Genomic DNA, 14,463 nt, shown 5'->3' with positions numbered 1-14,463 from the left:
AAATAAATATGGAATATCGATCAGTGAAAAGTGCCACCATAACTGTGTAACAGAATATAGTGTATATAAGGTGACTTAGCGCATACAAATATATAAATATAAATAATGCTTCACATAAGTAAAAAACATAAGTTGAGTCGCAATGATTGTATATATAAAGTGACCAGTGCAAATAATTGATATATACTAAAAAGGTGACTCAGTGACAGCATGTATAAAGTGCTGTATATAACCAGTGCATCAAATAAAGTGACAAATAATGGGTGGTCCAACAATAGGTGGAGATAAGGTGACGTATTTAGTCCATATATGTAACACCAATATACTTCATATATCAAAAATATTGAATACAACCCCGTGGTGGGTGATGGGTGAGGTGACCAGTCGGGGGAATCGTCGGGGATCGAGTGTGGAGATCCGGCCGCTTGTGTAAACAAAGCGGGCGGATCTCCTAAGTGACAGGCAGGGTCAGATTGCAGGATTCAGCATAGCTGAACCTGTGATCTGTACCTGTGTCACATAGTCCCCTCCCCCCACACACGTCAGTAAGCACCAGGCATACATTAACCCCTTGATCACCAATAAAAGTTAACCCCTTCCCTGCCAGTGTCATTTTTACAGTAACAGTGCATATTTATAGCACTAACTACAGTAGTAATGTCACTGGTACCCCCAAAAGTGTAAAAAATGTCAGTCAATGGTCCGATCTGTCGGCCGCAAAGTCGCAGTCCTGCAAAAAAAATCACAGATTTGCTCGTTAAAAAAAAAAACACCAAAAATGACAGAAATCTTTCCCTTAGTTAGTAAACGCAATAACTTTTGCGCAAACCAATCAAAATACGCTTATTGCGATTTTTTTTTTACCAAAAATATGTAGCAGAAAACAAATTGGCCAAAAATGATAAACAATTTTGATTTTTTTTTTTTTGGGGGGAATTTCATAAAAAAATTTGAAAAATATTGTTATTTTTTAAAAATTTTCTTTTTTTGTTTATAGCGCAAAAAGTAAAAATCGCACAGGTGATCAAATACCACCAAAAAGAAATCTCTGTTTGTGGGGGAAAAAAAGGATGTAAATTTCGTTTAGGTACAGCGTCGCACGACCGTGCAATTGTCAGTTAAAGTCGCACAGTGCCGAATCGCAAAAAGTGGCCTGGACGTAAGACAGCAAAATCCTCCGGTGGTAAAGTGGATAATTATGTAAACATGGCAAACATAAGTTGTAGATTTAAAAAAAAAAAAGGTAGAAATTTCAAAAAGTGTCAGGGGAAAACACTTGAGGGCCCGATTTTAGCATAAATAGGTCTCCTTAGAGTTCTGTAAAGTCAATGTGGATTAATTTGTTCGGCAAGCAGTGAGTACTGTAATCCTATCAAGCTGCAAAATGCATTCAGTTTTCTATTTGAAAGTGACTCCTCAGTTGCCGATAAATGATAACTATCTTAGTCACCCATATGTTTTAGGAAACCTCAGGAATTTGATCCAGTAATCTGCACCAACTAATCGGGCCCCCCCAGAGCAGCACCATTTATATTTTGGCTTAATCCGAACAGGAGTATTAACTAATCCTTATTTCAGGCCTTTGTATATTGCTATGAAAATTGCAGCACTGTTATTTGCTGTTATTTGCTTATTTGTGATTCTGTTCATTTTCCACTACAAACTTCCTGAATGTTTTATAAAGTTGCAGGAAATTGAACCCATCTATAAGTACTCAAAATGTTGTTAGTTTATCACATTTGGTACCCATTTTTACCCGGATGGGCCATTGCAGTGCATTTAACACACACATTACTGTACCATTTCGTATGTTAATGTGTGTTGTGTTACAGCCTATTTATTTGAATGGGCTGCCACTAGCACGATAGATCATAAATTGGACCTGCTGTCTGTTTTGCTATTGGAACACAACACAAGTGCATTACTATGCATTTTGGTGTGCTGCAACATGGTTGGGTGCTGAAGATGCTGTTGACAATGAATGGCATCGCAATGCACAAATGTGCATAGTGTGCATTACCTCAAAACAGCAGTTTGAACATGCCAGAAGGCTGAGAACTTGTTTACCTGTAATGCCTTCTTTTTAAGAGCAGTGCTCCTCAAACCAGCCCTAAGGGTATGTTCACACTGAACACAGGTTTGAAATCGTGCGAGTTCAGCTGAACTCGCACGATTTCAAACCCGCATTTTACTGCGAGTTCGGGGCTGATTGGAAAGATATCCGTGCAGGTTCGCGCACAGATGTCTATTGAAATCACCCCCAAAGTCACCAAAAGCAGTGCAGGAACTACTTTTGGAAATCGGTGCAGCGCCACAAAGTCGGCATCGCACCGATTGGGGCAGTGCCACTGCCAGCAATAGGCTCAATTTGGCACGTCAAATCACATTTCAAATCGCACCAATGTGATCAGGGCTCAAGGACCACTAAACATCGTCTTCAGGTGAAATGATCCAATTTAACCTATGATTAAAGCAGAATTCAGGGTGGCCACAGCATCATTTGCCTAAGGCTCAGCCTACTTGCACATTATGGCATACTTTTTTTTAAATAATCTTTATTTAACAAATTCAAAATAACATACAAAGACATAGAACAGCAAAAGAGTACACAAGTGCATTTAGAAAGGACATAAAAAAGGCCCAATCGGCATCATGAGCAGTCCGGACACCGTTAATGCAACAGGAACGTCCATAGGGGTCAATCAATCAAGCATTGTGAAGGCGTGTGCCAATATCGGCCAAATAGCAAGTACATTCGAGGACCCCCAGGATGCGCCAAGTCTGTCAGTGCCTCCCAAAAAGGGTCTCCGCAAAGGGAGCCGGAGAGCCCGACAGACATCACGCATGTTTCAAACAACAGAACACATTAGTATCCATATTACAGTGTATACAACTGAAGAATTAGCCACTGGCCTCGGGGAAGAGACAGTGAGAGAGGGATAAGGTCTAGAAAAACAGAAAGACAGCAGAGGGGAAGAGGCAAATAGGAGGGAGAAAACAGGGAGGGAGGAGGAGGTCCGGGGTGGAGGGCGTGGGCCCCAGGCAGGAGAAGGTCAGTCAGGAGTCTCAGTGTTTAGCTGCTAACAGTAGTTGTGCACACATCTGGGATCTCATCAGAGTAAAACATCCACCCCATCCAAGTGTCTTTAAAGCATTCCTCTCTGCCCTGTGAAGTGAGAACTCGCCTTTCCGCTTCCATCACCAGTTTGACCTCCCGTTTCCACTCAGAAAGCGTGGGACAGGTGGAACTTCGCCAATGCCTCGGTATGAGGCACTTGGCGGCGTTCAGCAGGAAAGGAACTATACTACGTTTGTAGCGTTTGAGTGAGGAGCGGGTATCATGGAACAAGTACTGAAGGGGAGTGCGAGAAGGAGGAGTAAGAGACAACTTGGACACCCAATGATGGACAGCGTCCCAGAAGGGCTGCAGCAGGGGGCACTCCCACCAGATGTGGAGGAAAGTACCCACCTGGCCGCAGCCTCTCCAACAATGGGGGTCTGCGCCCGGAAAAATCCGGGCTAATTTGGCAGGGGTCCTATACCACCGAGCCACGAATTTGTAGGCCGACTCCTATATCCTGGTACTAATGGAGGAAACATGGGTCAATCGCAGGATGCGAGACAGCTGTGGGGGAGTGAATTCCACCCCCAGCTCTCTCTCCCATTCCTTCACGAAGTAGGGAGGCAAGGAGGAAACCCCACTCAATAGCAATTTGTACATATGTGACAGTAGATGGCGGGATTCTGGGGGGTCAACAAACCACTTCTCGAAGGCCGAGAGGCTAGTAATCGGTCATGAAGCATTCGGGAGTGAGGCGAAGAACTCAGTCAGTTGCCTATATCGCCAGCCAGACATCGGAAAGTCGCCAAAGAGGTCTCTAAGGGTAGCAAAGTGGCCGCAGGAGCGAAAAAAGCGTATATCTTTCCCTGGGGTGAACCAGGGAAATCCACCCAGGGGGGCCAAAGGGGACATGCCGGAGGACAGAGCGCTAGATGCATTAAAGCCATCCCAGATGGGAAGTGTGGCTATAGTCAGGGGTGACGTCCAGGCCGACAGCCCACGATCACCGGGTGGAATCCACGGGGCTCCCGCAAGATTCCGCCCCGCCAGCGTTTTCTCCAAGGGGACCCAAGGTTTAGATTGACCATCGTGCGCCCAGTTCAGCATACGAACCAATGCCATAGCCTTATAGTATAGGGTGACATCCGGAAGACCAACGCAACCATCGGCCTTTCGTCCTCCTGAGGACAGCATAGGCCAAGCGGGGGCTCTTTTCCCTCCAGACGAACTTCAAAAAAGCCAGACGCAAACGCTTAAAAAAGGATACAGGTAAATGCATGGGGACCGTGTTAAACAAATAAATCAGTCGGGGGAGGATGGTCATTTTAAGCACGTTAATGAGACCAAACCACGTAACCGTGTGGGATGCCCACGATTCCAGGTCAAGATGGATGCGTGCCAACAAGTCTCCGAAGTTCCTGTCATACAGGGTTTTCAAGTCAGGGGAGATGTTCACTCCGAGGTATGGGAGGTAGTCCTCCCGCCATCTAAAGCCAAAGGACCGCCGTAGAGTCAAAGCCAAATCAGGGGGTACATGGATAGGTAGCAATTCGGATTTATCATAATTGATCTTGAAATTGGAAAGCCGCCCAAACAGGTCCAGTTCGCGCATCAGTACTGGGAGAGAGAGCTGTGGTCGGGTAAGATAGAACAGCAGGTCATCGGCATATGCCGACACCTTATGCTCCGTAGAACCCACCGTAACACCAGCAATGTCAGATGTCGCCCTCACTCTCCTCAAAAAGGGTTCCAGGGCCAGGGCGAAAAGGAGGGGTGACAGGGGGCACCCCTGCCGGGTGCCATTGTAAATGGGAAAGGGATCCAACAGCAACCCGTTCACCCTGACTCTGGCACTCGGGCCATGATACAGGGCCAAGATCCACCCCAACATACGGGACCCAAGCCACAGAGATCGAAGAACCTCCGACAGATATGGCCAGGCCACCCTGTCGAAGGCCTTCTCCGCGTCCAGGGATAGAGCCAGACAGGGATGTCTGTCTGGTCCATGCTGTGCCCAGTGGAGCACATGGAGAGCCCTAACAGTATTGTCCCGGGCCTCTCGGAGGGGCATGAATCCCGCCTGGTCAGGGTGGATCAAGGGCGCGACATGGTCTTGGAGGCGAAGTGCCATAATCTTGGCCAAAATCTTGGTGTCAGTGTTGAGGAGAGAGATGGGCCTATAACTGGCACAGTGGTGGGGGTCGTTGCCCGGTTTCGGGAGTACCACAATGTGGGCCATCAGCGCTTCAGGTGGGAGGGGCCGTTTATCCGACACGCGTTGAAATAAGTGCACATTTGGGTGCCAAGAACAGGGAGCAAGGACTTATAATAGTGGTTCGTGAAGCCGTCTGGGCCCAGGCTCTTGCCTGCAGGCAAACCAGAAACCACCCTGCTCACCTCCGTCTCGGTAATGGGAGCCTCCAGCTCCTCCAGGATCCCGTCAGGGAGCCTGGGGAGCTCGGAGTCTGCCACGTAGTCTCGAATGTCGGGCATCCGACCCCCCCCAGCCTGCGAGAGATGGTACAGGGACTCATAAAATCGTTGGAAGCAAGTGGCTATGCGAGGGGAACTGACCACTTTTCCCTCTGAAGACTCCAAGGCGTGGACATGACGGACCTCCGACCTTCTATGCAGCACACGGGCCAGCAGAAGTCCACACTTGTTCCCATGCTCATAAAAATGGTGTGCCCAAAAGCGCAGCTTGTCCCGGGCCCGTCTGTCTAGACAGGATGACAAGGTGTTCCTAAGCTCCTCCAAGGACCGAGCATCCTCCGGAGCCATGTCACGCTTATGTTTGATTTCCAAATCGTGGATCCGGTCCAACAAATCAGAAATCTCCTGTTGTCATTGCCGCTTCAATCGGGCGCCGTGCAAAATGAGAACCCCTCTGATAACAGCCTTATGGCCCTCCCATACAGCTGACGGAGAGACATCAGGCGAAGAGTTAAGCTCAAAATAGGAGCGTACCTCTTCAGTAACCTGACCCAAAATGGAGGGGTCATCCAGGAGGTTTTCATTAAGGCGCCACGTCCGGGTCACACTGTGAGCACCGGGGGGTGCGAACGTCAGGGAGACAGGGGAGTGATCAGAGAGTGTAATGGACCCAATCGAAGCGGCACGGACAGAGTCCAGATGGTATTGGTCCACCATGAGCAAATCCAGCCTGGAGTACATGTCATTAACCTTGGAGTAGTAACTGTAGTCTCTGACCCCAGGATTGAGAATCCTCCAGCAGTCTACCAAACGCAGGGCCCTGAACAGCCTCCGAAGGTGCTTCTGAGCTCGGAAAGAGAGAGGTGAGCATCCTGAGGAGGAATCCAGGGTGGAGTCAAGGACTACATTAAAATCCCCCCCTAAGACAACAATGCCCTCCCGAAACCCCTTGAGCTTGGTAAGGGCTGAGGACAAAAAGGAGACTGTTCTAGAATTAGGTGCATATACATTAGCAAGAGTATATGTGTGGCCGTGGATCATACCCTTCAGAAAAAGGAAACGTCCCTCAGGATCCGTAAGGGAGTCCATGAGCACAAAAGGACATTGCTTGTGGATAGCTATGGCAACCCCCCTGGCTTTGGCAATTGGGGATACGCTATGATACCACTGGGAAAACACCTGGGTAGGTAAGCGAGGAGTGGAGGAGGCAGTGAAGTGCGTTTCTTGTAAATAAAGCACATCAGGGCGCAAGTGACGCAGTTCCTGCCACATCCTTCCCCTCTTATTGGGAGAGCAAAGCCCCCTCACATTATACGAGGTCACTCGCAGCACATCAGCCATGGAACATCAGTGGGTAACCGGGGGGAACAGGCAAATAACAGGCAGTCAAAAGCCTCGCCCCGAGTAGCAAGAGAAGCAGAAAGAACTCCAAGACGCATTGCTCCACACATCCACCGTAGGCCTCAGGCCCCCCCCCATCAGACCACCCGGGAAAAAGGAGAGAGAAAAGGGAATGTGGAAAGGGGGAGAGGGGAAAGCAGAGGGGGAAAACAGACAGAAAGAATGTGACAGCAGAAACGAGGAGTAGAAGAGAGAGAGAGCAGGGGACAAAAACCGTCCCCAGCATGGAGAGCCATCCTGAAAGGATGCGCCCCCTTAGCCTAAAAAAAAGAGGGGGCCGCTCTAACTAACCATGACAAAAAAAGGGAAGAAAACCCTCGAGGACTCGGGATTACCCAGACCCACAGGGCCACCTACTGTGGGGTAGTGACTGAACCACCAGTGAGAGGAGCAATGCATCTCCGAGCCATAGAGCAACAATAGTTAAGCAAACATGACCTGCAGCCAGGCTGGGGGGGGCCCACGGCCACAGAGAGCCCCGGGTCAGCCCCAGCCCGCAGGGGGGAGAACCCCACCCTGAAACCAACAATATATGAGTCAAACATAGTTAATAACATAGTGCAAATACCACCATAACGATAGGGGTCCCCCAGAGCAGCAGGCCCCCCAGAGCAGCAAAGGGTAGTAGTGCCCGCCATCTGGCAAGTCTCTAGTTAAAGTAAACAGCTTTCAGTCATGCTGGGAGGCCCGGGCGGAGCCCCGTTGTGAGCCTCAGCGACGTTTCCCTCCTTGCGGGGTGACCTGTTGCCACCGTTCGGGGCGTTGCGGCAAGGGGAGAGTACTCTGCAGTCTCCAGTCAGGGAAATCTGTCAAGGGGACATCCAGGGCAGCACAGAAGCGTTGCAGGTCATCCTTGGTGCGGAGAACGGCCGACTTGCCATTCCTGGAGGCAGTAAGATGGAAGGGAAAGCCCCAGCGATACACCACTTGATGAGAGCGCAAGGTGTCCAGTAGGGGGCGCAGGGAGCGCCGTTGCATGAGTGTCTGCCTAGACAGATCGGGGAACAGAGAAAGTTGCGCGCCATCAAAATCAATCACAGCCATAGGCCGCGCGGCCTTCATAATGTCCTCCTTCACAGTATACTTATGAAGCTTACATATGACATCCCGGGGTGGCTCCCCCTCCTTCGGTGGGGGAAGCAAGGCCCTGTGCGCTCTGTCTATGTCAATGACTTCAGGGGCTCTGTTGCCCAAAATTTGGCGAAAAATACCCTGGACAGAGGGGATCAGGTCAGGAGCTCCGGTGGCTTCAGGGAGGCCCCTAATGCGTATGTTCTGGCGCCTGTCTCTGTTCTCATAATTGTCAAACTGATCCATAAGCGTATTGAGGGCAGTGTCATGAGTATAAGCAGACTCTTGAAAGGCTGATAGGGAATGCAGAATATCATCCTGGCCGGATTCTAGGGAGGCCACCCTGTGTCCCAGAGCCGCAGTGTCCGCCCTTAGCCCCTCCAAGGCCTGAGTAACTGATTGCTCCACTGTGGTGGTGATCAAGTGTACAATCTCCATCCTGGTCGGCAAGGCCTTAATGTGGGCCTTCCAGTCCCAGTCCTCCTCCGTGTCCCCGGAGTCTGTGGATCGAGGGGACACCGCAGCGTAGGGCAGGAAGGGGTTGGGGCTGCGCCCCTGTATTTGAGATACCTGCAATCCAGAGGAGGAAGGTGGTCCCGGGAGCGGCGACTCCGAGGAGTCACCAAAAAGAGGTCGCGGAGGTCCGTGGAGCGAGCAGAGATCCCTCCGGGAGGCTGGGAGGACGGTCACTTCTTTGGTGGCATCGCCAGTAGGTAAGTGGATGATCGGTGCTCGCTACAGGTTAAGCGGTAGGCTCAGGAAAGCAGGAGCTCGCACGAGATGCGTCCTCACACCATCGCGCTCAGGCCACGCCCACATTATGGCATACTTACGGTGACCTTTGGGTTTGCTCACCTCCAGCAATGTGAGGTTTGAGCTTTGCCACAGCAGCCAAATTTTTCTTCCCTTCTTCCAGATCTGACCCCTTCAGCCCCTCAGTGGATGACCACTTAAGGTGCAGCACTCATGAATGCGCACTGGATTTACATTATTCAAGCACTGTGCTCAAGAAATGGGCTAAGAATATGTCGCAGTCAGTGTACAATTAACAAAAATTCTGACAGGTAAAATAGTTTTTAGAATTTTAGATTGTAGTCTTTTCTATCAAAAATCTCTAACTGCTGACAAATTTTTGTTTACTACTGTATAGTTTCTGTTTCCCTAACACAAATTTGGGAAAAGTTGACCCATCAGTGGTCCACAGGACAGGACAGGATTGAAATCTACTGTTTAAGAGGTAGAGATAGGCATTTTAAATTCATTTAAAACTTAAAAATGAATTCTATGGATGGCAATTTATTTCTTGGTAATTTTTATATAATTACATTGGTCCAGCTTGTAACTATATTCACATACAATACCTGTGGAATCCCCATGGAAGCTGGAAATGATTGTAGTGGCCACAGCTACTACAGTGACCTTCACTAGCTTCCAGGTCTTGTGCCCAGCAGCTGCTCTGTTGCATTGTGAATGCAGCTGCTTGCTTGGCATTAGCATCATCAAGGGAACATTTTGCTTTATCTTACTGAATGCAAAGAGTTCTCAGATTGGACGAAGTGGAGAGCTGGGGTAACGATGTCATGATCTCTACTTCATGCAATCAGAAAACACTTTGCATTCATTGAAAAAATGCTAAGTGTTCTCTGAATGGCATCCATGCCAAGTAGGCAATATCCTGTGTTCTACAATCAGCAAAGCAGCTGATTGTAGAACACAGGACCCAGAAGCAAGTGGAGATCACTGGAGCAGTGGTGTCTACTTCAGTGATTCCAGCCTCCACAAGGATCTCACAGGTATGGCATATATGAGTGCCGGGACAAGGTCATCCAGCGCCCAGGGCAAAGATGCCAAACTGCACCCCACCCCCCTTAAGGTTAGGGTCAGGATGCCCCCATCCCTGCAATAAACCATTGCACCCAGGGAAGCCACCCTCATGTCCACCCCTTCTCACGGCACTAGCACATACACACAAACATTGGTCCAAGCTAGCTGGACTAATGCCCCATTGTAAGAATTGCCATACTAGCAATCCATTTTTAACATGAATCGTTAGTGAGTCGTTTTATTTATATGAACCTGAGCCTGTAGGTAAGTGTAAACCAATCAATATATCAGAGGAGTTTAATAATTTCATTCAACTCAAGCCACCGCATATTTCCCTTAAAACACATTTAACAGAAAATGAATGTTACAATATAAATAATACATGGTGAAAACTTGTTTATGTTTTTTTTCCCATGTACTTTCATGATAATGTTTCTGCTCTATTTTTCATTATATGTTTTCCTTAGGTCAAATGATTGTTTCCAATGAATGTACTGCTTAAATAATATTACAGTATAATGTATAGACATTGTGCTTCATATTTTCTATACTAGAACATGGGTGCCCCCAGGTGGCATGTTAATGAATCACCAGTGCATAATGCTGTCTAAGGAAACTGCTAAAATATGTTGGGTAGATATTCTGTATGTAAAGAGACTAGGGATGCACCGAAATGAAATTCTTGGCCGAAGCCGAATAATAATGAAATGCTTGGCCGAAGGCCGAATACCGAACGCGGTGTTTCGCATTTTTTCCATTTATTTTGCCAATTTTTTCACCATTACATAATTAAATGGTAAAAATTTGCTTTTTACTATTTTGTGTTGCTTTTCAGATAAATAAATCAAATAACAAAAATACAATTTCAAAATATTTATTTAATACTGAACATTTTTGAACATTCCAGCAAATATTAAAGCACAATATAACTTAAAATAAATAAATTAGTAAAAAAAAAAAAAAAAAATTCTGCCATCTTTGAAGCCCTTTTCTTGAATAGCCTACGTTAGGCCTATAACTGACTGCTGAAAGAATGTAACTCTGTATGTCTACAACAACAAATGTGCATTGAATAGTGCAAAAACTGTGGATGAACCCAAAACAAATGAATAACTCTCCTAGACATAAGCCTACTTAGCCTACTTCTTAAGGAAAAGTGGCAGGTTCTTCTTTATGAAAAGTAGTTTCTCTGCTTTCTCACATGAAAGTCGGTTCCTCTTCTCATCGATGACATGAGATGCAGCACTAAACAGTCTCTCACTGTCGGTGCTTGTGCATGGAGCAGACAAGTACCTGCAGAAATCAGAATAGTTGAAAATTTTATTGCAGTTTTCTGACAGTTGCTCATTTCAAAACGAACAATGTCTCCCATACAAGTAGCCTACCTGCGTGCCATCTGCGCCAAGTCGGGAAAGCGGCCTTGATTGGTCCTCCAAAATTCGAGAGGGTTATTGCTCCTGGGGATGGGGACTTCTGAGAGATACCCATCTAACTGTTGAGCGGTCGAGCTTGTCCTCTGTCTTGCAAATGGGTTATTCTCTTGGAGGATCTCATCGAACATGTCAGACAGCGAGACTGTGCGCGGCTCATCTGTAGTACGAGCCCGTTTACTCTCTGCGCTGTTTTCATCTCCTGCGCTGTGCATCACCTGACCGTCTCCATCACCTAGCGGCTTTCCCAAATCCAACTCGGCCTGGATCATTTCTCGTGTGCGCATCTTTTTCCCCACATCCAAGTAATGATCTTTATATCGTGGATCAAGCACAGTCGCGATGCAGTACAGGGGTTCTGAGTCCGCCTGACTAAATCGTGTGCTGACAGCTTCTAAGAGCGCACTTTTAGTTGTTTTCACTCCGTGGACTGTTTCAGCCTCTTTGTTTAAAAGACGCTTTAATGCTGCAAGTAAGGGTATGACGTCTGCCACAGATGCATCAGATGAGCTTATCTCTTTTGTTATCTGCTCAAAGGGGGCGAGAAGAGAGAGAACGTTCTCGATTAACACCCACTGGTGTGCGGTGAATGTCGCGGGCAGGTCATGATCTGCTATGTATGTAGCCAAGACTCGCTTTTGCGCAAAAAGGCTTTCCAGCATATAATATGTACTGTTCCACCTTGTGCTCACATCTTGTTGGAAATGTTTTTGTGGCATTCCGAACTGTTCTTGGATAGATTGTAGGCGCGCAGAGGCAAGCAGTGAATGTTTAAAATGGCCAACAATTTTCCTGCCTATCGCTATCACATCTGCTATACTGCGCTGACTCAACAATCCCTCGTTGACCGCCAGTTGAATTGTGTGTGCCATACACCGTATGCCTTTCAGATTGCTATCTTCCATGGCTTTAGCCATATTTCTTGCATTGTCACTGACTACCGCATGCTTTTTAGATCGGTCGATACGCCAAGTGTCAAACATGTTGGCGAACGCCTCGGATATGGCTACAGCTGTATGGGACCCTCTAAACTCTTGTGAGTGAAGCACAATCTTTTGTAGCTTGAAATCTGTGTCGATCCACTGCGCAGTTAAACTCAGCATACTAGTGGGGCTCACATCCGAGCTCCAAATATCAGTCGTGAAGCTGAGGGCTGCAATATCTGTGGCCAAAAGCTCATGGACGTTAGTTGAAACGACGTTATACATCTCAGGTAAGCACACGTCTGAGAAATACCGTCTACTAGGGATGGTGTAACGGGGCTCAATATGGTCTATAAGCCTGTGAAATCCAACATCCTCTACAACAGAGAATGGTTGATCATCCAATACGATGAATTCCATTATCCTTGTAGTAATACCTTTAGCTTTGGCACTGTCATTGGCAAACTTTTTTGCCTTTTCTAAGAAGTCAGCCACAGATGGAGAGGGTGTCCTAGGACTGGGAGCTACTTTTCTTTTCGCTGCTGCTGTTGCCGTAGCCGCCGCCGTGTCTTTCTCGTATTCTGCATGATGTTCGGGGTGTCTTGATTTTAAGTGATAAATTAAACTTGTTATACAATGTCTGCAAACGGCCGTTTTTGCCTCTTTCTCTGACACTTTAAAGTGCTTCCACACTGCTGACATGTTTGCTGCATAAAGCGCGCGCCTCTCACTCTACGCGGGTTATTTGATTGCGTCCAGGGGTCAAGTCCTGGAAAATAAAGTGTGGGGAACTCACCCAAGATTACCACACCCAACCTCAAAAATAAAAAAAGTGTGTGTTCGTGTATACCGTATATACCTCTCTGTCTCTCATGTCTCTCTCTCTCTCTCATGTCTCTCTCCTCTCGTGTCTCTCTCTCTTGTCCTGGTATGTCTCTCTCTCTCTCATGTCCTCTCTCTCTCTCTTGTCCTCTCACTCTCTCTCTCTTGTCCTCTCACTCTCTCTCTCTTGTCCTCTCTCTCTCTTGTCCTCTCTCTCTCTCTCTCTCTCTTGTCCTCTCATGTCTCTCTCTCTTGTCTTCTCACTCTCTCTCTTGTCCTCTCATGTCTCTCTCTCTCTCTCTCTTGTCCTCTCTCTCTCTATTGTCCTCTCTCTCTCTCTCTTGTCCTGGTATGTCTCTCTCTCTCTCTCTCATGTCCTCTCTCTCTCTTGTCCTCTCACTCTCTCTCTCTTGTCCTCTCTCTCTCTTGTCCTCTCTCTCTCTCTCTCTCTCTTGTCCTCTCATGTCTCTCTCTCTTGTCCTCTCACTCTCTCTCTTGTCCTCTCATGTCTCTCTCTCTCTCTCTTGTCCTCTCTCTCTCTCTTGTCCTCTCTCTCTCTCTCTTGTCCTCTCACGTCTCTCTTGTCCTCTCACTCTCTCTCTTGTCCTCTCGTGTCTCTCTCTCTTGTCCTCTCGTGTCTCTCTCTCTTGTCCTCTTGTGTCTCTCTCTCTTGTCCTCTCACTCTCTCTCTCTTGCCCTCTCATGTCTCTCTCTCTCTCTTGTCCTTTTAATGTCTCTCCCTCTCTCTCTCTTGTCCTCTCACTCTCTCTCTCTCTTGTCCTCTCATGTCTCTCTCTCTCTCTCTCTTGTCCTCTCATGTCTCTCTCTCTCTCTCTTGTCCTCTCTCTCTCTCTCTCTTGCCCCTTAACATAAAATGTGTCCATCAGTGTGACCCTTAGCATAAAATTTTCCCATCAGTGTGACCCTTAACATAAAATAAGGGGCACGCTGATGGGCACATTTTATGTTAGGGGGCACTCTGATGGGCACATTTTATGTTAGGGGGCACTCTGATGGGCACATTTTATGTTAGGGGGCACGCTGATGGGCACATTTTATGTTAGGGGGCACTCTGATGGGCAAAACAAAACATTTAAATCAGCGTTGCTCTTAACATAAAATATGCCCATTAGCGTGCCCCTTAACATAAAATATGCCCATCAGAGTGCCCCTTAACATAAAATATGCTCATCAGCATGTCCCTTAGCATAAAATAAGGGGCACGCTGATGGCCACATTTTATGTCAAGGGAGCACTCTGTTGGGCACATTTTTTTTCTTTTTTTTTTAAGGGGCACTTTATAGGGCACTCTAATGAGCATGGCAATATATGGCAAAATATGCCAGTCTGCACACTAATGCTTATGCAGCTACCGTATTCTCCCCCAAATGTGCTCCACATACCTGAACTGCAGCCAGGTCGGAGCCAAAAGCCGCGAACAGGGGGGCGGGGCGTGCACATAGTGTCACGCTAGCTGGACCGAGTGTGAAGGAGCCGC

General features: G+C 47.5%; 1 protein-coding gene across 1 annotated transcript; it reads right to left on the bottom strand.

Annotated features, from left to right (window-relative positions):
- Positions 1 to 10,929: 10,929 nt before the first annotated feature.
- Positions 10,930 to 12,845, bottom strand: LOC309549073 (zinc finger BED domain-containing protein 4-like; the record flags this gene model as incomplete). Its single annotated transcript, XM_082249068.1, has 2 exons — positions 10,930 to 11,083; positions 11,176 to 12,845. The coding sequence occupies 2 exons, from the start codon at positions 12,843 to 12,845 to the stop codon at positions 10,930 to 10,932; spliced, it is 1,824 nt and encodes a 607-aa protein (XP_082105194.1).
- Positions 12,846 to 14,463: the final 1,618 nt, after the last annotated feature.

Source organism: Pelophylax lessonae (genome assembly GCF_965119305.1).
Source record: "Pelophylax lessonae genome assembly, chromosome: 1".
NCBI classification, from domain to species: domain Eukaryota; kingdom Metazoa; phylum Chordata; class Amphibia; order Anura; family Ranidae; genus Pelophylax; species Pelophylax lessonae.
The sequence above is the reverse complement of the archived record's forward strand: the minus strand, read 5'-3'. Positions and strand labels throughout refer to the sequence as shown.